General features: G+C 37.2%; 1 protein-coding gene across 1 annotated transcript; it reads left to right on the forward strand.

Annotated features, from left to right (window-relative positions):
* Positions 1–8,460: 8,460 nt before the first annotated feature.
* On the forward strand, positions 8,461–19,618 carry BMP2 (bone morphogenetic protein 2). Its single transcript, XM_053460073.1, has 3 exons — positions 8,461–8,619; positions 9,971–10,329; positions 17,612–19,618. The coding sequence occupies exons 2-3, from the start codon at positions 9,978–9,980 to the stop codon at positions 18,454–18,456; spliced, it is 1,197 nt and encodes a 398-aa protein (XP_053316048.1). The 5' UTR covers positions 8,461–8,619; positions 9,971–9,977; the 3' UTR covers positions 18,457–19,618.
* Positions 19,619–23,084: the final 3,466 nt, after the last annotated feature.

Here is a 23,084-nt window from a genome sequence, read left to right on the forward strand (position 1 = left end):
TGAGAAATAAGAATATGTATCACTGAACCGAATTAGAAGTTTGCTCTGGCCAAAATCAAAATATTAGGGTTTGTGCACAAAAAAGAAGAAGATTCTGATGCAAAGTTCTATCACTATTTCAGGTCCTACTTGTTGGATTTTCCATTGGTTGTTATTACAGAAGTCACTTGACTGATTTTCCTTGAATCTACTTGTCAGAACATCAATAAGCCACATGCTGTTGAATTACTGGTACATTCAAGGACTGCCGATTTGATTGAGACTGGCAACAGAGATGCTTGTCATCAAGTTGAGTGGCCTTATAGATTTAATGGAGTTCCAGGTCAACTCATCTCTTCCTTCAAAGTTGATTTTGCAAAGTTAGAGCCTTTTTTACAATGTGAATTTCTGTGAATAGGCACTTTGCAATACTTTTCATAATACCTCACTGTTGAGTTCAACCTTAACCTGAGTCAATTTAAACAATGGTTAATAGCCAAATAGACAACTCAGTCTACTTTGCATGGGCAACTCAACTGTCTACTCAAACCTTTGTGAGGAGACCTCGAGCTCTTTTGATATGTTTTGAGGTTGTGTCCTCCGCAATAGACAGACAATTTTATCACTTTTATCAAAAAGATGCTTGTTCATGCCAGTCTCAGTTGCTTGCCACAAATGAACTAACCTAAAGGTGATTTGAACGCCTCCATCATTGAGTGCACAACAAGCAAATTGTAAATATACCAATTAACTTTATCTCAATTTAATGAACAATTTGAACTTTATCTCAACTTTTATGAATGATTAGTTTGCAGCACCATTATCACCCTCGACTCGGGCTCAACTTCTTAGTCCCTGTTACAGAGAAGCACCAGGTTATCATAATTCGGCCATCCCCACATACAGCTGTAATATTTGACCAAAAAATTTAATTATTTGTCTCATTTTAACACAAAACTTTTCTTCTGCATGTCTGCAAGTGTTCTCAGTAATGGCGAGTCTCCATGCCATTTTGGCTTTGGCACAAAGTATGTTTGGGTGCTGCTCTTTCACGACGTTAAATAAAGAGTACAGTAAATCATTTGAGACACCTTTCACAGAATTTATAAAATTATTAATTAAAACAACCCTATTTTAGTATAAACTTGGCTATATTCATATTTGTATTTTATTAATAATGAATTTAATTAAATGCTACTCACATTACGGGCCATATTAGCTAATGTTTAGTTAAAGAGAGACAGACCTTTGGTGTTTTGAAGATCTGCATACAGACGTCACTACATAAAATTCATTAGAAGAGTCACAGAGTACTGGAAGTGTAATGCCAAACGTTCTCTCATTCTGTTCCTGAAAACAGTGGCAAACACCATGATTCATGCTTTGTAGCAATTACAGTATTAAAAACAAAAATATTCAAAACCAGTATAAATATTTCCCAATGAATGACCTGCAATTGGGCCTTTGGAAATTAGTATAGAATTGTCACACCAAAATGGCCAATCTTAGTGCCCCGATCAGAGATGGCTGTACCAGGCAGGGGGCACTCGGTGGTACCCTACGAAATGCCCCCAATGTGCCCAATTAGGTACAGCACATGCCAGGGATGGGACAGAAGCCCCTGCAATGCATGGCAGATGGGCACTACATGGGTACTTTAGGTGTGTGTGTGTGTGTGCATTGTGGGGGCAACGATACAACTTGCCTGGGGAACCATTTGGTATAGGACCACCACTGCACACCACCACTAGTGCTGTTATACTTTTAAGTATTCTGGAGTTTTTTTTATCAACATCAATGCTTAAAACCATATATGTTATGTATACTTGAGCTTAAACAAGAAAATAAATAATTAAATAACAGTATCATGGCAACTATTATTGTTTTAATTGCAGTTTGTGCTTTTTTTGCCTTAATAGTTAACTTACACAATATTATTCTCTATGATCAGGGCTACTGAAGTTCTCAAACTTCCATATACTTGCTCTAGGCTGTTTCTCTTGTGTACTTTTTAAGCTGTGTATATCTTTTGACCTGGCTTGGTTCTTAAATATATTACACTCGACCTGCTCCATCTTTTTGTGAATTGATTGGACTAACCGACATCCTTTGGGCAAAAGTGACATTCTAACACCTGTTATGAATCACCGTTTCTGTAATGTTTTTTAAGTTGTATGATATTTGGATTTGCTTTGAGAAACACAAAAACTTTTATCTTGACGTCTTGTGAAGTCAACCATTCAAATCATATGTGTGTATATATATATAAATATATACATACAAAATGGGTAGGGTAATACTGAAGAAATATTCATTATAAAAGAGAAAGATTCAGTGAAGACTTCAAGGCATAAGATCTCTTCCTGGTGGCCTTCTGACACATCTTGCTGGAGACAAGGTAAGGAATACAGCAGCTTTTCCTTTTTACATATAATATACTAACATACAGAAAATGTATATATATATATATATATATATATCATCAACAATATCATTATAGACGGAATAGATTCATTTTAACATTCCTTGTTGGAATTTGTATTAGATTTGTATTCTTCGTTAGTTTTGTATGTCTAATCATCCATGTGATTCCTCTTGAAATCTCATTGTGCAGTGATTCATATCATGAAAACTATTATTGTTTTAATTGCAGTTTGTGTTTACGTAGTAAAATATAATTTTCTCTGCCGTAATAGTTACTATAGTTTTGATTTTATCACAATTAGTAAACTTACACAATATTATTTTCTATGATCAGGGCTACTGAAGTTCTCAAACTTTCATAAACGTGCTCTAGGCTACAAAACAATTGTTGCTTTTAGTCTCTGATATTATTAACCCCTTAAGGACAATGGGCGGTCCCAAAACCCATTGAAAACAATGCATTTTGAGCCCGTACATATACTGGCTTTGTCATTAAGGGGTTAATTGGCTTGGGCGAGCTAGAACAATACATGGGTCCACAAACCTGTAGAAGGGATTTATTTCTGGGGTGACTTTGGTCAATTAAGACCCCACACTTAGGCCATTAATAAAAAATATGTTGGAGCGTCAAAAACATTCTATTACTTAAACAAATATACTTTAAAGAAATATCAGATAGCACTCTCATTAATTAAAGCCAATCAGGTTTAATAGCGGTAATGAAAAGAACATAATAGATCAAATTTAATAATATCAGAATTCCTCACCTATAAGTATATTTTTTAATTTATAAAGCAGTTTGAAAAGGAGAAAATGACACACAAACCTAGAATCCAGATGATCATGGCTACATAGAATATTTAGAACTTTCTTGAATGATTTCTCTTTTATATTTTTTAAATATAGAATACAATGCAATAGAATGATTTGTTGTATTAAATTCGCTTCACGAGACTACCAGAAGCCAAAATATATGCAACAACATAATACAAATGTGGACATTTATTACAGGAAAATGTAATTCCATTTACAAAGTGGAATCTAAGAAACTGCTGCATCCAGAATACATGCGCAGACGCTTTCCTTTTTCCAGTACGTATGCCAATTATTAACTATAGCTTTGCTCTATCGTACTGACAGATGGTGTGCTCAAAAGCAGAGCGCTGTGGTACTTAAACAGTTAAAAGCTGTTTCCCAAATAATGATGATACAATGTTGGTAGTTTTAAACAGAATCCCAAAGAAGTTATAATGTAGATCACAGCATTGGAACATATATTACAGTTATTTCTGCAGAGGAGTTTTTTTTTGCTTTTTTTCCATATGTTTTCTTTACTTCACAAAGACATTCGAAAGGTCCTCAGTTTGGCTCATAAATGTTTTATGGTAGCAAATGAATCATACTGACTTTATGCAATATCATATTTTTCACCGTGGGGAAATGAAGCTCCTAATAGGTGCGGAATGGCCATCAGGAACATTGGGCAAAAAGCTGGGGGCCGTCGGTCAACAGTGCCTCGGGCTCACTGTATCTCAGATTGGGGGCTACACTGTGTGGCCATGAGCTGTGTATGCCCGGCCGCACCATACGTGAACATAAAACTATAATGTGTGGCCTGTCATATCTAGCCATCGGCCACACTTACGTCATTAGGTAGCTGCAGGCCTTAAAGTGTCAGGGCTACCTTGTTAACCTGAGACATGCTCAGGGTTCTTCAATGTGTTACAAGGTGTACAATATAAAATGTTGTTTTAAATGGCCAACCCTAGCGTGCTTCTCCTGCAATGAGGCTTGAGCAGACCCAACATTTTGCATAATTCAATTGTTAAGATGGCTTTCACAATTACACTAATTAGACCGCGTCTAATACAATGTCAACCAAGTTAAATCACGCTAATTAGACCATGCATCAATCTATGTCAACCAACTTCTTCCTGCAGGAGAAGCTGTCTGTGGTTGGCCCTTCATAACGTGTTGTTTCCTTTGGTCGAGAGGTATAAAATTATTTATGTTAAAATTACACTAAAATTCATCACCTGGGTTCCGAAATAATATTCTGTGTATATATGTAACAGGTAACTTAATAGAATTCCCTTTTTAACCATCTTTGTTATAAATGTTGATTATAATTGATTTTCCTTATTCTATTGGGTCCTAACAAGACTGCTGAAAAAACAATCCATCTAACACCCTGTCTGTGAATTATTGAAACACACCTATGTTTAATTGTCTCAATAGAACAGGTTAAAAATATAAGGCATTTCATTATACTCAAAACAAAGCAAAAATTCAGCTTATATCCAACAAATACAAAAAAACAAAGCATCAATACTGGGGATTCCGTCACACTATATGGCCATATATAACTTAGCCCACCACTACGACAAAGTTTGGCGAGTCCTATCTAATTCTAGCAACAACCTGGGAATCTGAATTTGTATAACTTTTATGCTTTTTCAGTTGTATATAATTTTTTTTGCATTTTATTATATCTGTCAGACACAAATCCTATTATGTGTGTTAGCGTTATGAAAACAAACCATAGTATTAATAATCACAGGTCTTGCTAGGCATATACGATGTCCAAGATCTACCCATACAAGCTTCAACAGAACCAGTACTACTAATACCATACATACACTGACTGTATAACCAGCAGAAAGGCTACATTACATCAATATGCACTACAAAAAAAGCTTGGATTATCATGTGTAAACCATAACTAACTATGCATTAAACAGGCCAGCTACGCCCCTCCTATAGGAAAAAGTTGCCCGCATTGGCTCTGTCTGATCTACAAAAGTTCCCAGGTATGCCTGAGAGGTTCAATGGAAAAATGGCTCCTGTTGTATCAATGGCATATAAGGTCTAACAATGTTAGAATTTTAAGCTTTTTAAACACCTAGGGAACCAAAAATAAGCACTGACAAAAAAGCAGATGAATATATATGCTTATATATGTTTACCTGTGTGTGCACATTTTTGCTGTACTGTCTAACTTTATTCTAGTTTCATTGTATAAATATACACTATATAACCAAACGATTGTGTACACCTTTCCAAATTATTCAGTTTAGGTGTTTTAGTCACACTCATGGCTAACAGGTGTATAACAGACACATAGGCAGACATATTCATAAACAAACATTGGGTTGTACTAAAGAGCCCAGTGACTTTAAATGTGGCACTTGTGTAGGATGTCATCTTGTCAGTTTGTGAAACGTGTGCCCTGCTAGATCTGCCCCGTTCCGCTATAAGTGCTATTATTGTGAAGTGGCAGCTTCTAGGAGTAACAATGGCACAGCCACAAAGCAGTAGACCATGCACAATCACAGAGCTGGGCTGCCATCTTTCACTGGAAGCAACATCTGCACAAGGAGTGTGTGTCAAGTGCTTCATGAAATTGGGGGCACATAGGGGGACAGGAAAAAAAAAATACCCTCTCCTTCTCTTTAGCTTCCTCCTCTTTCACATTTATCTCTCCCCTTTTCTTTGATACCTCCTTTCTAATGCTCTCAAATGTGTCTTTATCTGCCCTCTTCCATCCCTCTTTATCTCTTCCTTTTTCCCTATCTCCCCTTTTCTAATTATCCCTCCCATTTCTTATCTCCCCCACTTCTCATCTGTCTTTTTTCTCTCTATCTCTCTCCTTTTTGTCTCTATCTCTCATCTTAATCTATCTCTCCTCCTCTTTATCTCTTTTTCTCTCTTTATCTCTCCCTTTTGCCCCTCTCTCCTTCTTATCTCTCCAGTTTCTCCCTATTTCTCCTCATATTATCATATTCATTATCTCACTCCTTTCTTGTATCGCTCCACTTTTCCCAATCTCTCATCTTTCTCAATATTTCTCCCGTTTTTTGCCCTCTTAGTTCTCATGATCTCCCCTTTTTCACTGTCTCTTCTTTTTCTTATACCCCTTTTCTCTTTATCTGTTTCCCTTCCCTCTATCTCCCCCTCCCTCTATCTCTCCCCTTTCTCGCTACTCCTCACTAGCTCTCCCCTGTCTCGCTATCTATCTCTTCGAAGTTTTATATCCGGTCAATCAGCATTAATAGCGGGCGTGTTTCATGAGGGAGCAGGGATAAACAGACCTCTTTTGGGCTGTTTAGAGGTAGAGTACTGCATCTCCAGCTGCACCAGTGATTCAGTTGGGGGCATGAGATTGTATAAGGGGGGGCATTGCCACTGATTTCCATGGCCAAGCAGCTGCACACAAGCTGAAGATTACTGTGCACAATGCCAAGTGTTGGTTGGAGTGGTGTAAACACATAGCCGCTGGACTCTGGATCAGTGGAAGATGGGCGAATCTGGGTTTTTGGCGGATGTTAGGAGAATGCTACACGCCAGAATGCATAGTGTGTATTGTAAAGTTTGGTAGAGAAGGGATAATTGTCTGGGGGTGTTTTAAGGCATTCAAAGACCTTTTAGACGATTATATGCTGCCAACTTTGTGGCACCAGTTTTGGGAAGGCACAAAGCAAGCTTTGGTGAGCTTGGTGTCGAGGTCACCTAACCTTAACCCTATTGAACACCTTTGGGATGAACTGGAACACCGATTGGGAGCCAGGCTTCTGGTCCAGCTTCAGTGCCTGACCTTGCAAATGTCATTTTGGCTGAATGGGCACAAATTCCCAAAGACATGCCCCAAGGGGGGGGGGCTCCATATTAATGTCTATGGTTTTGGAATGAGATATAGTGTATATAAGTGTGTAATATGTGAGATCTTATTTGGGGAATGTGTTACTCAGGGTTGATTTGTTTAAAACAATAGGTACTCATCCAGGGTTGTCTTTAACGTAGGACCAACGTTACAGTTGCCCTTAGCACAGGTTTGCCTTAGAGGCCTAAGGAAGATATTCCTTGACACGTGGAAATCTGAAAACCCATGAAAACCTTAACACTTGAGAGGTATGTATCCTAGAGCCTGGCATTAGGCGACATGCAGACCATAAACTAAAAGAAGTGTGGAGAGGTCTGCGCTGATGTCTGCCCAGATCTCCTCCTCTCGCCTTCTCCGACAGGCGGCTCTCTTTTGGGCAGGTATGATCATCAAGGGGGCTCTATGTTTAACGACAGCCTTGTAGGCAGGTTTTTGGTAGACATTTTTTTACTCTACTGAGAGGGTAATGGATAAGTGGAACATCATCCCAGCAGAAGTGGTGAGGAAATTTAACCTTGCATGGGATAGGCATATGGCTAACCTGAATCTAAGACGAGACCCAGGACTGATTATGGTTTGAGTATTTACATCAGTAAAGGCGGGCAGAGTAGGTGGGTTGAATGGGTCTGATCCGCCGTCACATTCAATGTTTCTGTGTTCCCTGTGTGCTGATTGCTGAAAGCTGAGGAGCACACATGAGTGTCTAGCAGGGTTGCAGTTAAAGATATCATTGTACATCAAATGTATTCCCTGCCAGGTTGTCCTGGAACTAGATTATAAGCCTTGCTGAAAATAAATCGTGGTGCTACTTACTGTATAATTTGGCATTGCTACAGATCTTTTGATAAGAGGTAGTAGTGGAATTATACACATGGCCAGTAGGTGGCGCATATAATCTATGTAAAGCTGACACATGCTAGAAAAAGTGAAGGAGGGGTATGTTACAAGTGCTTAGGGAGTCTAATGTGCTCCTAGAGCTGAGCACTTCCAGTCCTTGCCAGCTCGCTCGCTTGCTCTCTGATTGGCAGGGGGCTCTAATGACATCACTGAGGAAACAAAAAGCAAAGACAAATCCAGAAACAAGTGAATAGAGGAACAAGCTCACCGGGCGAGGGGTGCATGGGATAAGGCGCAAGCAGTGCATGGAATACGGACCACGGCACAGGATTCTACCGCAGCAACTCTTTGGAATGGGAATCTTTTAAATGTACACTCCCAGCGGCAATCAATCGTTTCTTAGCTTGTTCTTAGAAATTTAGTGGACATTTTCTTTTTAAAGATTTTTTTTTTAATTATTTATACAGAGTGAGGAAAAAAAAAAATACTGTTTATTCCCAGGATTTTTTTTATTTTTTTTTAAAGTATTTTTGTGAATTTCCCTGAGAGGCGCTCGGCTTGTATATACTATGTTTAAAAAGAGGAGGACTGTGAGAAGGATAAATCCTGAGATCTGCTCACCAGCCTTAAGGAGGAAGCGTCTGGAGTAACACCAAGTGATGTGGAAAACACACAGGGAGATCAGAAAACCCTCATCCAGGCACAAACTCGGCACACAGGTACTCACAGGGTCCACGCTCAGCCCATCTGAGTGCTTGGGGTGGGTGGCTGATCAGCCAGTTCCTCACTCATCTAGCACTCGCAGGGTTAAACCTGCTTGGCTGATCTCAGTGTGCAAAGGGTTAAGATGTTATCAGTGTGTATGTCATAGGTTTTAGTAAGTTTATGTTTACGTTTAACATGTTTGGGGGTTTACAAATAAATAGTGTATACACTGAATAATAGCTTGATTAGATCAATGGATTGTGCTGAAATAGATACATTTTATATAATTAGTAGGGTTAAGCTGTTTAAATGCTCTGATCACAAGTTACTTCTAAACTGAATTAAATGTCACTCCTTATTTTTTTTCTCTATCAAATCCTGATCACACACATCTAGGCATTCCACAGGGAAGTTTCCATGCAGTGAATCAGAACTTTGTGAAAGGGATTTAATTTCTGGTGGGGCTGTTTGATTCCTTTTTTTTCCCCCTTTTAATTATTTTTTTCTTTTACTGGTGGCCAATCCGGATTAGGCTGCTGTGTTGCATGGATTTTAACACCTGTACGGGGTGCCTGGGTCTATTATAACTTTCTGATCTAATCTGGCTGTTGCAGACACAACACCTTCTAAGAAGGTAAACAGATTCCCCAACACACGTGCTTCCTTCTCCTACATCACCCTTTCTCAGGCTCTGATTCCTTTGATTTTTTTTTTTTGATTTTTTTTTGATGATCCATGCAATACAGTGGGTTTTTTTTTCTTTAAATGTATATATATTTTTAAGAATTTGGTCATCTTAGGCTATTTTTTTAATGGCAATTAATTGTACCAAATGTTCTAATTTTTTTTGCATTTTTTTTGAAATGTCTCTTAAATGTGTTATATTGCATGTGTAATTCAAGTCCAGTGTGTTGAGCTATGGCAGGTAACCCAACCTACCAGAACAGACTTAGACAAACTTCTGCTGTTGTGGACAACTCAGGCTAAAGATACACACTTGTATCCAGTTTTCTCGGATTTCCCTAATTCTGGTCACTCTATAATTAAGCTAGCACAATTTGAGTTTTTTTTTTCTGTTTTTTTTCTGTTTTTTTTCTTACCTATTGCGTGGAAATAAACATTTATTAAAATTTGCATGTGTCTTGCCTTAGGAGTGATAGTCATACCTCTATATATATATCTCAGTTCATCCATGTGACAGTATTGTATTGTTTATGTTTGGTAACAAGAACACATATTTACATGTGTGTGCTTTTTCTATTTAATATTATCTCTTGCTGTATTTATTTTATTTGCTAATCTTTTATTTAACTAGAAATTCTTATTTTTTTTTCTGTGTTTGTGTTCTTCCTTTCCATTCACTAGGTTGACAATGGTAGCCGGGATCCGCGGTCTGCTCCTTCTGCTGCTGTATCAGGTCCTACTGAGTGGCTGCACTGGTCTTATTCCAGAGGTGGGAAGAAGGAAGTACACAGAGTCTGGGTGGGCATCTCCGCAGCAGTCACTGGGCATCCTCAACCAGTTCGAGCTCCGTTTGCTCAATATGTTTGGCTTGAAGAGGCGTCCAACCCCTGGCAAGAACATTGTGATCCCCCAATATATGCTGGAATTGTACCATATGCATGCAGGCCATCTGGCCGAGGGCCAAGATAAGCCCCCTATGGATTATCAGAGTGAGCGTGTTGCCAGCCAAGCAAACACAGTCAGGAGCTTTCACCACGAAGGTAAGGAAATTGGCCTTGGTGAGGATCAAGCAATCATCTGTCATTTATTTGCCTATGTTGTGTTACTAGGGCCCTGCAGTACTTTTCAATTATGCAAAATACTGCCCTACTAATGTTCCAAACACACTTTATTTCTTTTTCCACAAATGCACCCATTGCATGCGTGTTTTTAAAGTCATTTACTGCATTCAAATACAAAATATGATCGTTTTCAGTGTTATTTATGGCTGCTAATGTTTGCACGCTTGCGGTTTACTCAAAAACGAAATTGTGGTTGTTCCAAGCTAGTCATTGAGTCCTAACAAAGACTTTGATTGTAATGTCTAAAGCAGATTGGCTATTACCTGCTGGCCCCTTGCCAAGTACGCTAAATGTGATGGGAGTTGCAGTCTCAAATAATCTACAGTTTCGCAGGTTCTTCAGGCTTTGAACCTGCATTGGTTTGGCAGCAAGGAAGCAACCTCGCGGTTACTGGACCGAGCAGGTCTGTGTCGCTTGTGTGGCTTACAACGTTTCCCCCCAAACAGGCGGAATAAGGTTCATCGCTAATTGGTTGTCAATGAATGGTACACGCTTCTATCTGATTCCATTTTTAAAGCCGATTTAAAGTACCTTCCACAAACTCGGCTCTTGTGAGTCCAAATTAAGAATTCCCACAGATAGATGTCAGTTTTAATTGTAAATACTGCGAAAATCCTCTAATTTCCAGTTGATCTGAGGTTGTCCCTCCAAATTTTTAATCCTTATCTAATCCCCGTGAGATATCAACGCAACTTTTGTAATTGTATTAGTTTTTATAATGATTTTCCTGTCTTGTGTAAAGGGGGGGGGCTTGGATGGGCTGCATGGTGATAAAAAGAAAATCTTCAACAGCAGGGCTGATAATAGACTACTAACAGCTGTCCTTTTGGCTCGTGCGCTTTTTTGAAAACAGATGAAATGATTATTGCATAAAAATGCAGAGAAACTTTTATATATAGAGCCTTTTTATTAGGTGCAAAGACTATCCCAGATCTCGCAGGGACCGCAGCCCAACACAAGTTTATTTTCGCGATATAAACATTTTGCTTATGGGCTTTCGGTTATTTACGGTGTTTGAAATATTGTAATCCATTATTTTTATTGGATTTATGATTTAATGTTAAACATGGAAATTGGCTTCATATCTGTAGCACAAAGGTTACACATTTCTTCATGAATAGCTTTTGAAAGTTGTGTGAGTGAACAAGGGCCCATTGACGAAACTGTGCAGAGTCTGTAATCAGCAAAAGCAACAATATCAAGGGATATTTAGCAGAAATCTTGACAGAAATCCAAAATTGTATTTTCTTTCCTACTTAAGGTCTGCTCACATTCGCCTAGATCAAATATACATATTGTATGTGTGCTTGCATTATGTATTGCACATTTTTTCATCTGATAAGTCTAAGGCGCTTTTTTTAAAGTTTTTATAAAGTTTTGTTTACATGTAAAATATACGAATAAGATAAAAAATGTAATTTGATTTAAAATAACAGAAAACCCTTACCAGTTACATGACACAAACAGCTTAAAAATGAAATAATAATTTTCATGCCGCTTAAAACTAGTTTCCTGTTAAGTGTCATTTTGTTTTGGTAACATTATTGCAAAATCCAATTATATAATAGCCGGTGTAAGTTAATAAGACAAATTTAATGCGATAGAAGCTTGCCTGGTGTTGGAGAGAGGAGTGCCCAAGAAACTAGAAATGAGTCACCCCCCCACCTTTAATCTCAACGCAGTAGAATACGTATAGGAGCCTTAGTATGTCTGCATCTAAAAACCGATTTGGAGACAGGGAATGCTAAGGGGGTTATTGATAAAGAAAAATTCTGGTGTTAAAAGTGGGGCAATGAGGAGAGACATCTCATTAGTTTCTATGTTAATGCGGCACATTTGTTACTTAGACCCAGAATTGCTCTATTTAAGTTCACATCGATCCATCGGGAATCTCTGTTTTGGTGTCTTGAGTTTGGCCTCCAGGGCTTCATTGTAACTTAATTTCTTTGTGAGTTCTTAACTTCTCTTTATAATCAAAATTAAGAATCTAGCAGACTCCCATAAGTTAATTATGTAATGCAATTTATTCTGTGGGTTTCTTTAGGTGGTTTGGAGCCAAGTCTGCCGGCCACCTTTTTAGACAAAATTGCTCTAATTGTCTCATTTGTAATAGGATGGCCTAATTAGCATTCGAATAGTAAAAATAATTTTGTCTTTTTTAATGAAAAGTAATTTGTCCGAATGGTCTTGTCTAATCACACTTAAATCAAAACTCAAATGGTCAAATATCAGTAGGATAGATTGGGAAAACTTGGTATCAAATTCAGTAGCCCCAACCTTTCCATGAGATTAACTTTTTGTGTTTGCTTTTCTGGGCCATGAAACCAGGTAGTAAGAAGAAGAGTGTTTTGATAAAATACAATTAAATGCCATTGAAAGATTTCACGAAGAATGTACCCTGGGTGTATTAGCCAAGTGGTTGCGCCTCGGTGTTAGAACATCTGACATGAACTTGCCTCTCTTAGATCATTTAGCAAATGTAAGAACCATCTTCGTATGATTACCCACTGTACTGTGCTGCTTAATATGATGGTGCTGAGTAATCGGTTAATAATAATGTTTGTGATTTGAAAGTGTTAAGGCTTTAAGATGCCAAATAAGTTATGGCTTTAAGTGATGCTTCTAAAAAGTAAAATGTGTTCAGTGTTGACTGAGGAAACCTTAACGTGCCGGCCAGTAAAACTAGTAAGTTGAGAGCATTAACTCATGCGTGTCAATATTGGGTACCATTGCAAGAATCCCACATGGTGTGGTCATGGGTAAGCACACACCCAAGTGACCTGCTTGCTGGGGATATATGGTTGTAGTCTAGAGATGAATTGTGTCAGCTCTGATGTGTATTTAAGGTTTATGGAGCTCTCGGTCCAGTGGCTTTGGGAGCCATACCTTGTTGAACAAAGGTAATTAAGAACACTCTCTATAAGCGCTAATTTGGGGTTTAAAGTAGACTGCTCCATTCGCCAAACTCTATAAATTCGGTATACCCACTCAGTGATGTTTATGGATTTAAATAACCAGAACATAGCGTGTGTGTCCATGAAAGCAAATATCCTGAACTAGATAGTTTGTCCCCTTACGTAGGAGCTGCTTGTCTATTTAGGAGTTTGAATATAGGTGTTAAGCCAATGTGTAACAATATGCCTTCCTAGTTTCATACCGTGGCGGTGATGCACAAGAATCTGCCCACAATAATCTCTATTTTCATAGTATTAGCAGCATTGATTTATTTAGAGGCATGGGTTACCTGCAGAACCAGATAAATAGTACCAGCATCTCGGCTCCCCAGACATCTGGATGCCAGTCCTTAAAACGTTAGGGATGCATCTAAATGGGGGCGATTTTCAATTTCTAGAAGACAGTGTTGGGTCTTGTGTGATGACTCCTACGATGGTACATAACCATATGTTTCTGTCAGAACTATAGGAACATGTTGCAGATTATCTAATGAAAAAATAGCACTATATGCTGTTTATGTCAAATATAGGTTAAAAACTGGTTCTTCTATGTGCCTCCCTCCCTTCCTTCCCTTATGTCATCTTTAAATGACTGAGGTTATGGTGGAATCAATAATGTGTTCTCCTGTGCCCACATGGGAAAGCATACTTGTAATTTAATGTGTAGCAAAATTAAAAACTAGAACTGTCAATTTATGGCCAGTGATAGGCAAAATGTCTGTTAAATTTAATGTCGAAGCCCACGGCAAGGTTTGTAAAGGTCCATAGGACATCGTTAAACTGTCCACCACCGACCACAGTAAATGTCCACCATGAGCAATGTTGGTGCCCACCTCTGTTTATGGGTGAGACATGTAACAGGTATATCTTGTTTACTTCCCATAATGTCTACGCCATCTGTATATATTGTGCCACCCAGCGTCTAAATGTATGTTATTAACATGTCTGTGGAGGGGCATTTTATGAAATGTAACAGAACACAGGGGCTGTTCTTAAGCCTTTTCATAGTAGGCCAGATTTTTATAAAAGGCAATTTTGGTGCTAAATATGGCACCGTCAGCAGGAAAATTCCATTAGCTTTCATGGTGATTGCTCCATTTTAATTTTGTCCAGGAAATGCTCTTTTAAATACGGCTCATTCTCCCATAGTATTAGAGCCCAGCACTGCATACACGTCTTTTATGTCTGCTTCTAGGGTGAAAGCCATCTTCTATGACGGCCTTTTCCACAGCTCCCATAACCCTCAACACCACTTGGAACTGGTGTTCCACGACAGCTGAGGGGCAGCAGTTTCCCTCGCGCTGCAACAACCAATATTCTATATTTTTTAATTCCAGATGCAGAGCTCATTTGAAGCCAGTTTCCTTTTACAGGTCCGGATCTACAAAATACTTCAATATAAAAGTTTACATAAAGTGCTTCCAAGAGTGTGAAAACTCTGCCAGCTGTAGCCTGACTGCAAAAAAATACGGGGGGCCATGTTCTCTGGTTTTATTTTATTGTGGCATAAGGGAATTCTTTAAATTGTGATGTTTTTAAAACTGAGCTCTGATTATGAAAATGAGAACCACCTTCGTACTCCGCGTGACCTCATTTATCTCCAGAATTCAAATAAACAAATATCTGAAGAAACAGGAGGGGTGGGATTGCGTTGCTACATTTTGCAGACTTCTGGTGCAAGTTCTAAGTAGCCCACAGGATGTCTTTTTAAGTCTGCTACCACATGTACCGCTAATTCCTCAACTTCCTAAGGCTGTTTGGATTTGTGTTTTGCTTAACATTAAGGAAGTCTGTAATGCTGTGTTTCTTAGCTTAGCTAGTGTGGAGTATTTTAGCATGAAGAAACATGCAGGCATATTATAGCTTAACTCGAAATGCTGTTTGTTTGTTTTTTCACAAACAAAACACAATTTTAATATGAGTTCTAAATAGGGTATTACTTTTTTTTTATCAAAAAAGTTTCAAAAATTATAAATATTTTAAAAAAATTAAATTTTCTGTTTTTAAAAAAATGCATTTTCTCATAAAAGCTGACATGCCATGATGTATTATATTTTATATTTGTATATTGTAAATTAAAAATCAGTGAATCCACTATTGGGATTAGTAAAAGGTGGTACCAGAAAGGAATCATCTAGGAGTCACTGTTGGGCAATAACATTTTAGGGTCCAAAAAAAAAAAATATATACTTTGCGCAGTGCTTAGGGCTCTTTCATGGTAGAGATTAATCTTCAAATGGAACTGGACAAGAACATGTACCCCAAATGGGTCATGCAAGCATTGCATTCAATACTGATCCATAAGAGACTAAAATGTTATAATGTAAATGAGTGGTTCAAGTATTTTTAGTGAAACACAATATTACATTAGCCCCCCCCTCTCTTTTTCAATAATCCTCTACCACCTGCCTGGACACACGTATGTTCTGCTGTATAGACATATCTTTTTAGTCTGCTGTTTTGGCTTTTCTCCCATTCTGCATCTTATTGCATTCCAAGGATCACCACATTCATCATTATGGCAGCCATAGCAGCCTCAGAGCTCCCAGTGCCTGGAACTGGTCTCTTTAATGGCCCCAAAACAGATGACAACATACAGTGCCTGATAGCAGATACCAGACTAAGAAAGAGGCAGGTCCAAGCCTGCATAAGCCCCGATCTTCTAGACAAACATATGTTGCATTCAAAGAGAGTGCTGTATGGTGCAACCAGGGCATGACGACTAATTGTCTTTGGATAATATATGCCCTCAAGCATTATTGAAATATGTCCAATCAACCCTAGTCAACTCAAATCAAGCTGACAAACCTTAACTATTTTAATGAAATCATTAATAATAATATAATGCATATATTTTTTAAAAAATATTATAAATAAGTTCAGAGTTTCATATAGTTCTTGCCTAGTGGAGTGTGTGTGCGTGTGTACAAATAGTCATAGAGTAGTAGATTCTTGCGTGTGACTCATTCCAATTACGGTTTATAGAGACATGTTTTTTTTTTAAAGTTTGAGTTTACTAGTTTTATACCCAGAGCCAAAATATAAAGGCTAATAATCTTCATTGATCGAGTATTTGGATAAGTATTTTAGATGTGCGTTTTTTTTTTCAAGTTTCTTGATTTGGTTAATTATTAGTTGGCCTTGTAGTTGACAATACCCTTTTGTCCCACGCCATAAAATGGCTCTCCTAAGAAAATGCATTTAAACCGCCAGCAGATTGTTGAAGAGCAGATTCAACAATAATCTTGTCCAAGAAGGCTCGTGTTGTCTTTGGATAATACATAGTTGAATAAGGGTATGAATTTTAGGAAATCTCTCCAATTGAACAGAGCAGAACTAGAAACCTATACAACTCACGTTGCTGGTCTACCCAGGCATCCAGTGATCCATTGACCACAATACTGGACTGATGGTGGCCCATTAGCACTTATACACGCACAGCATTACTATGTAAAATGGGCAATAAAAACTTGTACTAAACTAAAGTAATTTCCGAACTCCACATAATAAAGCTAAGCAAATGTTCGTGTTAACATATAAAATCCTAACCAACATTTCTTCTTCTCCAATGAACAGATACATTGTATCAGAAGTAAGAGAGGTTTCATAAAATATTTGGTTCATGCTGATGTCATTGAAGATTGTTTAATTTAATAAATTGTTTAAGGAACTACACATATAGGTTTATGTTTTATAAATGTGTATGTATATATATTATATATATATTTTTTTTTATTGACTTATTTTTGCTCTGTAAACATATGTTATCACTTAAACACATTTAATCAGTGTAAATTATTTTTTCTCTGTGCTAACAGAGTTGCTACATTTTTTTGGGTGTGTGTTTCAAAGACATAATTTACCCTTTTATTAGAACCACCTGGAATACATGGTACAGCAAACTCTGAACAATAAAAGAAACATTCATATGTTACTTGAGGTCTAAACACATGTATAAGACAATATACAGACCTATCTACTGTTGACTTAATTCTGTAATCATCATCATCATTTTTTGTATATATAATAAGTTTGTTCTGAATCACCCTCACAAAGCATGACTTTGCCCTCCTTCTCCTTGTTTGTCCCAAAAACAACCACATTCATTTTCATGACCTGTTTCTGCAATTTGAGTCAAAATGTTCAGGTTCGGTAACGGTCATACTTTCTACTGTTTTTTGTAGCAGATGTCAACTTCCATTCAATATTCACAGGAAATAATATTGTTTTACTTGTTTTTTTCTTAGAATCCATGGAGGAGCTCCCTGAATCCATTGAAAGGACCGTACAACGATTCTTCTTTAATCTGACTTCCATTCCCAGTGAAGAAATGATCACCTCGGCTGAACTTCGGATATTTCGAGAGCAGATTCAAGAGCCATTTGAGAGTGATCTTAGCAAGCTACATCGTATTAACATTTATGATATTGTAAAGCCAGCAGCCTCTGCATCAAGGGGCCCCTTGACAAGACTATTGGATACTAGATTAATACATCATAACGTAAGCATATGGGAAAGCTTTGATGTCACGCCAGCTGTTATAAGATGGATTGCACATAGACAGCCTAATCATGGATTTGTTGTAGAAGTAACTCCTTTGGACAATGACAAAAATGTTCCCAAGAAGCATGTGCGGATTAGCAGGTCATTAGTTCAAGACAAAGACAATTGGTCTCAAATAAGACCACTTCTGGTAACTTTTGGCCATGATGGCAAAGGACATCCTCTTCACAAGAGAGAGAAGCGACAAGCAAGGCACAGGCAGCGGAAACGCCTCAAATCGAGCTGCCGAAGACATCCGTTATATGTGGACTTCAGTGACGTTGGCTGGAATGACTGGATTGTTGCCCCACCTGGGTACCATGCTTTTTACTGCCATGGCGAATGCCCCTTTCCTCTAGCAGATCATTTAAACTCTACAAATCATGCAATTGTACAAACTTTGGTCAATTCGGTTAATTCAAATATCCCTAAAGCTTGCTGCGTCCCCACGGAACTAAGTGCCATCTCAATGCTCTACCTTGATGAGAATGAGAAAGTTGTCCTAAAAAATTACCAAGATATGGTTGTGGAAGGGTGCGGTTGCCGTTAATATAAACTTAAAGACAAACTCAAAAAGATTAAAGAAAAAGCAGACACTTTAATAATTCCCAAATGGAGACTTTATTTATGCAGTGGAAATGCTAAAAAAAAAAAAAATTAAAAAAAAAAGTTATTTTGAAAATTATATTTATGTTGAAAAAAAAGTTTGGGAGCAAATATTTTAATCAGATAAATATTTGTTTTAGTTGTACATTTTATATGGGTTTATATACCCAGCACATGAAGTATAATAGTCAGATTCTTATTTTGTATTTATTTACAGTATAACCACTTTTTTAGGAAAAAAAAATAGTTTTTTGTATTTATATGTAATCAAAAGAAAATATAGGGTTTGTAAATACTGTAAGTTTCTTAAAGCATATTTTGTGTATTTATGTTGAGAAAAATATAAGTGGAAGGTAAAAATTGCAATGTATTTTCTACAAGGCTACTGTTGCGTGCATTAGTTTTAATCCGCCAGAAATTAGGTCACTTATCCTGTTAATTCTAAAGCATATTGTATTGTGCAATTTTCCAACATTCTGCAGTGTGTGCTGTTCAATCTTTTACATTTACAACCTTCTTACATTTTGTATTGAGCTACATATAAGTATTTGCTGAATTTTTTTTTTTTTTTTTTTTTTAAGTATATATATATATTTTTTAATACAAATACTGCCATTCTCATTCATATTTGCTACAGCAAGTGCATTCTTGGCCAGTAGAATAAGAAGGAATAAAAATAATAGTATTGCCGTATGCAAATATTTGCATGTTGGAAAGGAAATTGGAAAATCACATAATAAAAAGATGCCATCAACATTGGAAAAGAATCATTATTTAAAAAAAAAAAAAAATTAAGATTTTTAAAATATTTATTTTATTTAAGTAATTGTTATGCCATTATAGTTAACATGGCTTAACCTATGTTTCTTTTTTGTGTTTAAGTGCTTTAACATTATTTTTCTTCTTTTCTCTGCTGTGTCTGCCTTTTTTCCATCTAGCTTTTCCATCTGCCTTTTTCAGACATCACTCGCCTTGTTTTGTTGTAAATGCTAAGTAGAGCAGACTTGGATGTTGTACTGGGTGGCAGGGAGGGGCACGTTGCTGGAATGTCTAATCAGATTTGATCAATAAAAGGTAACGCTCTGAATTCCAGTTATTGAAAATAAGAGATTTGTTTCCTTTTTTTTTTCTTCTCTCTGAATGCCGTGGAGGCTGCGGGATAAATTAAGATGGACTACAATTAGGTACTTGGTATCATTTTCAACATGGTGTGCATTAGCTGCCCGAGTAAACATACACAGTCATCACACTTTATCAGGTAGGAATGGATTTAACCCCTTAATGACAAAGCCCGCACATGTACGGGCTCAAAATGCATTGTTTTCAATGGGTTTAGGGACCGCCCATTGTCCTTAAGGGGTTAAACTGGAATTATTTGTACATCGAAACCAGTAGCGTAAACAGGGTTATGTCCTAACCCAATGCGTGAAGTTTTTCATAACTTATTCTATGTTGCATCAACTATATTACTTTAGTATTTGTCCTTGTATTAATTTTTAAAGGCTATGCTGAACACTATACTAATATACAAAGCAGTCTGCTCTATTAAAACATCATTAAGCTTGGTAGAATTGTACGTTTAGCAGAACATGTCCAAAATAAAGCAGAGGTTTGCATTTAAATTGAGAACACGGGCAGCATTTGTTTTAAAAACCCTAATAATAATAATAAAAAACCAGTTTTTTGTAATTATGGGCCTGTCATGACGTAACTTGAGATTTGGTGTTGAAATGGAGGAAAAAAATTAAGTGTAAATTGCTGTGTCGAGTTAATTTCAAATAAGGAATACTTGTATTGTACTGTGCTGTAAAATGGGACAATTTGGGATTCATTTAACAGCAGCCAAAGTAGCCATTGAGCAATACAACCATTTTACTTCTTTGTGCTTCAGTGGGTTTTATTTGCTTCACAACATGTTTATTAGGAGATAGTTTCAAGTTAAAGTGACTTTTCAACTTACACTCACAGTAAGTACTGTTTATACGTTCCGCCTTCAAAATTATTTCCAAATATACAAAAAAACACACTTTTTTTGCAGTATTATTACAATTTTATATATTTTAAGAGCTATACATTCATAATGTAAACCCTATATAGGTCACAGTCTCATTAACCCTATGTTGTGTGCCGATGTTCCTGTTTTATCTGAAGAAGACTCCGGACTGCCTCCAAACAAAATCAAACCAGATTTCAATGATACCACCGCTGATCAGCCATTTCACAAAAAGTCTGATTAAAAATCAAACGCCCAAAATCTCAGAACGCGCGCATATATTGTAGGAATGCTCATCCGTTCCCCTCTCTGGGTCAACTTGTACAATGCAGTGTCCAGTGAATTGTGTTAGTGAGTTCAGTCCTAGCTATTCACACGTTCCTCAAGCTTCTCCTGAACGTAGAGATTGGTAAATGCACCCGAAAGACCTATCTCAAAGTAAATAAATTGCACAGAGCAGCAGAGAAATCTGAACAAAAGGGGTACGCTTAGTTTATTTAATAATTGTTATGTAAAATAAACACAAACAAGCTTAAAAAGTCTTCCTTTTGTTAAAAATAAAAAAAAAGTAGCTAGATATGTATCTTAAGACCTTCCGAGCCACCGAGCTTCCTTATCACTTCCCCAAACAAACATGTAGCTCGCTTTGTTATCTCTGCAAATTGTGTACGCTCGTAACTTTAACCTAATTATTCTTATTGGTCAGTTTCATAATGTCTGTCCTGTAACTTCCCCTTTAGTTAAATAAAGCTTTTGTGGGGTATTTTTCACTGATTAAGCAAGTTTGTTTGACCTATTTCTAAAGCAGATAATCTCTTTATTGGAAAGACAAATTTAGTTGTCTGCACAGTTTTTTGTTTTTTTTTTTGTTTTTTTTTTAACCTTTCCAGTGCCAATTTCCCCCATTTTAAGCACGAGTAGGGCTAGAATAATTATTGAACCATCATACTATATTTTTTTTAAGCAGCTATGATTTATTTACTTTTTTTTATTATTTATTTATTTAGGAATATTGTTTTTTTTTAATTTTTTCGGTATATTAAGCTCTATGAAACAGCACTTCAATCTGGGCAACAATTACACTGAGAATGTTTTGACACACACTACCGGGAAAGAAAAATTATTGAACCATCATACTATATTTTTTTAAGCAGCTATGATTTATTTACTTTTTTTTTTTTATTTATTTAGGAATATTGTTTTTTTATTTTTTCGGTATGTTAAGCTCTATGAAACAGCACTTCAATCTGGGCAACAATCACACTGAGAATGTTTTGACACACACTACCGGGAAAGAATAATTATTGAACTATTTTACAGTGCAGCTTTTCCCCCCCTAAATTGTTGTTTTTTTTATTGATTTCAGGGGGGCAACTAATTGCCATATGGCAGCTTTATGTTAATGTTTAATGGAGATCAGGAAACAAAGTTTGTGAAAAGCTTTTGTATAGTAACTGCAAAGTTTCAAGAACTGTTTTATACTTCCTGACAGTGTAGTTCTAACCTTAATGATTTGTTTTTATTGCTTAAGAGTGTAGCCCTTGCCACAGTGTGGGAATAATACCCCTGGATGGGGGCTGCCTATTTCTCAGATGAACTTGTAATGCAGCAGTATTGAAAAGAAAATGGTATTATAAAAGGTCTGTTGTAGGACTAAATTAACCATAACCTCAGATTAAGGGCAGTGAGAGTTATAGTCTAATAATAATGTTGGGTTAGAATTGACTGAAATAACATTTCACTAGAGCTTAACTTTTAATGTTGATTGCTGACTTAAGCGCGGGGTTAAAAAAAAAATGGAAGTGGGGAAAAAAAGGGAAACTAACATTTTTGTACGGATTCAAAAAATAAAAGTTGCAATAAAAATTCATTTTAGATAAATTGTGTGAGTTAGCTCAAATGTAGGCCACCTTGAAGTGCATTCATAGACGGCTTTTGGAATTTATTTGCTAAGTGAATTTGCAGGAGAATTGAGGTTTTAACTTGGTTAAACTACTATGCATTATGAAGGGTCATCCCTCCATGTTTCCTCTGCAAGAAGAGCTGAGCTGGTCCTGCACGATGTATAGTTTAATCAGGTGGTGATCAAGAAACCTCACTGCACTCCCACCCGGGATGCCTGGCAAATGCACCGGGGTGCGCTAGCTGACAGCACCCCATACTCGCTCGATCTGCTCCTCCAGCATGCAGCGGCTGGCAGGGTATACCTCCGCACGCTACGAGAGCATGAAAGTGCAATGTGCAGCTGCGCATATCCTGCCGTCTGATCGCATTGCACCAGGAGACATGATTCTTAGACGTGTTTTGTAATCCCCCCGCACATTTAACTTGATCAAGCAAGGGTGAAATTGACTCTTGCTTATGTCTTATATTATTTAACTACATAAACTGCATTTATTTTTATTTGTTAGAATGACCCATTATGATACACATAAGCTGCTTTACTAAAGAACAACCAGCGGCACAATAGGAAACATTGTGCTTCTTAAAAAGTATAAATGGTTGCTTGGGAACCGCTTAGTATACAGCAGCAAACATTGTATATTCTTTAGCTCATTGTAGAGCAATGTTATTTATGA

This window comes from Spea bombifrons, chromosome 3 (genome assembly GCF_027358695.1).
Source record: "Spea bombifrons isolate aSpeBom1 chromosome 3, aSpeBom1.2.pri, whole genome shotgun sequence".
Lineage (NCBI taxonomy): Eukaryota > Metazoa > Chordata > Amphibia > Anura > Pelobatidae > Spea > Spea bombifrons.

Coding starts and splice junctions, on each gene's coding strand:
- BMP2 (XM_053460073.1), top strand. CDS start 9,978: ATGGTAGCCGGGATCCGCGGTCTGCTCCTTCTGCTGCTGTATCAGGTC. Junction 10,330..17,611: donor CAGGAGCTTTCACCACGAAG/GTAAGGAAATTG, acceptor TTTTTTTCTTAG/AATCCATGGAGGAGCTCCCT.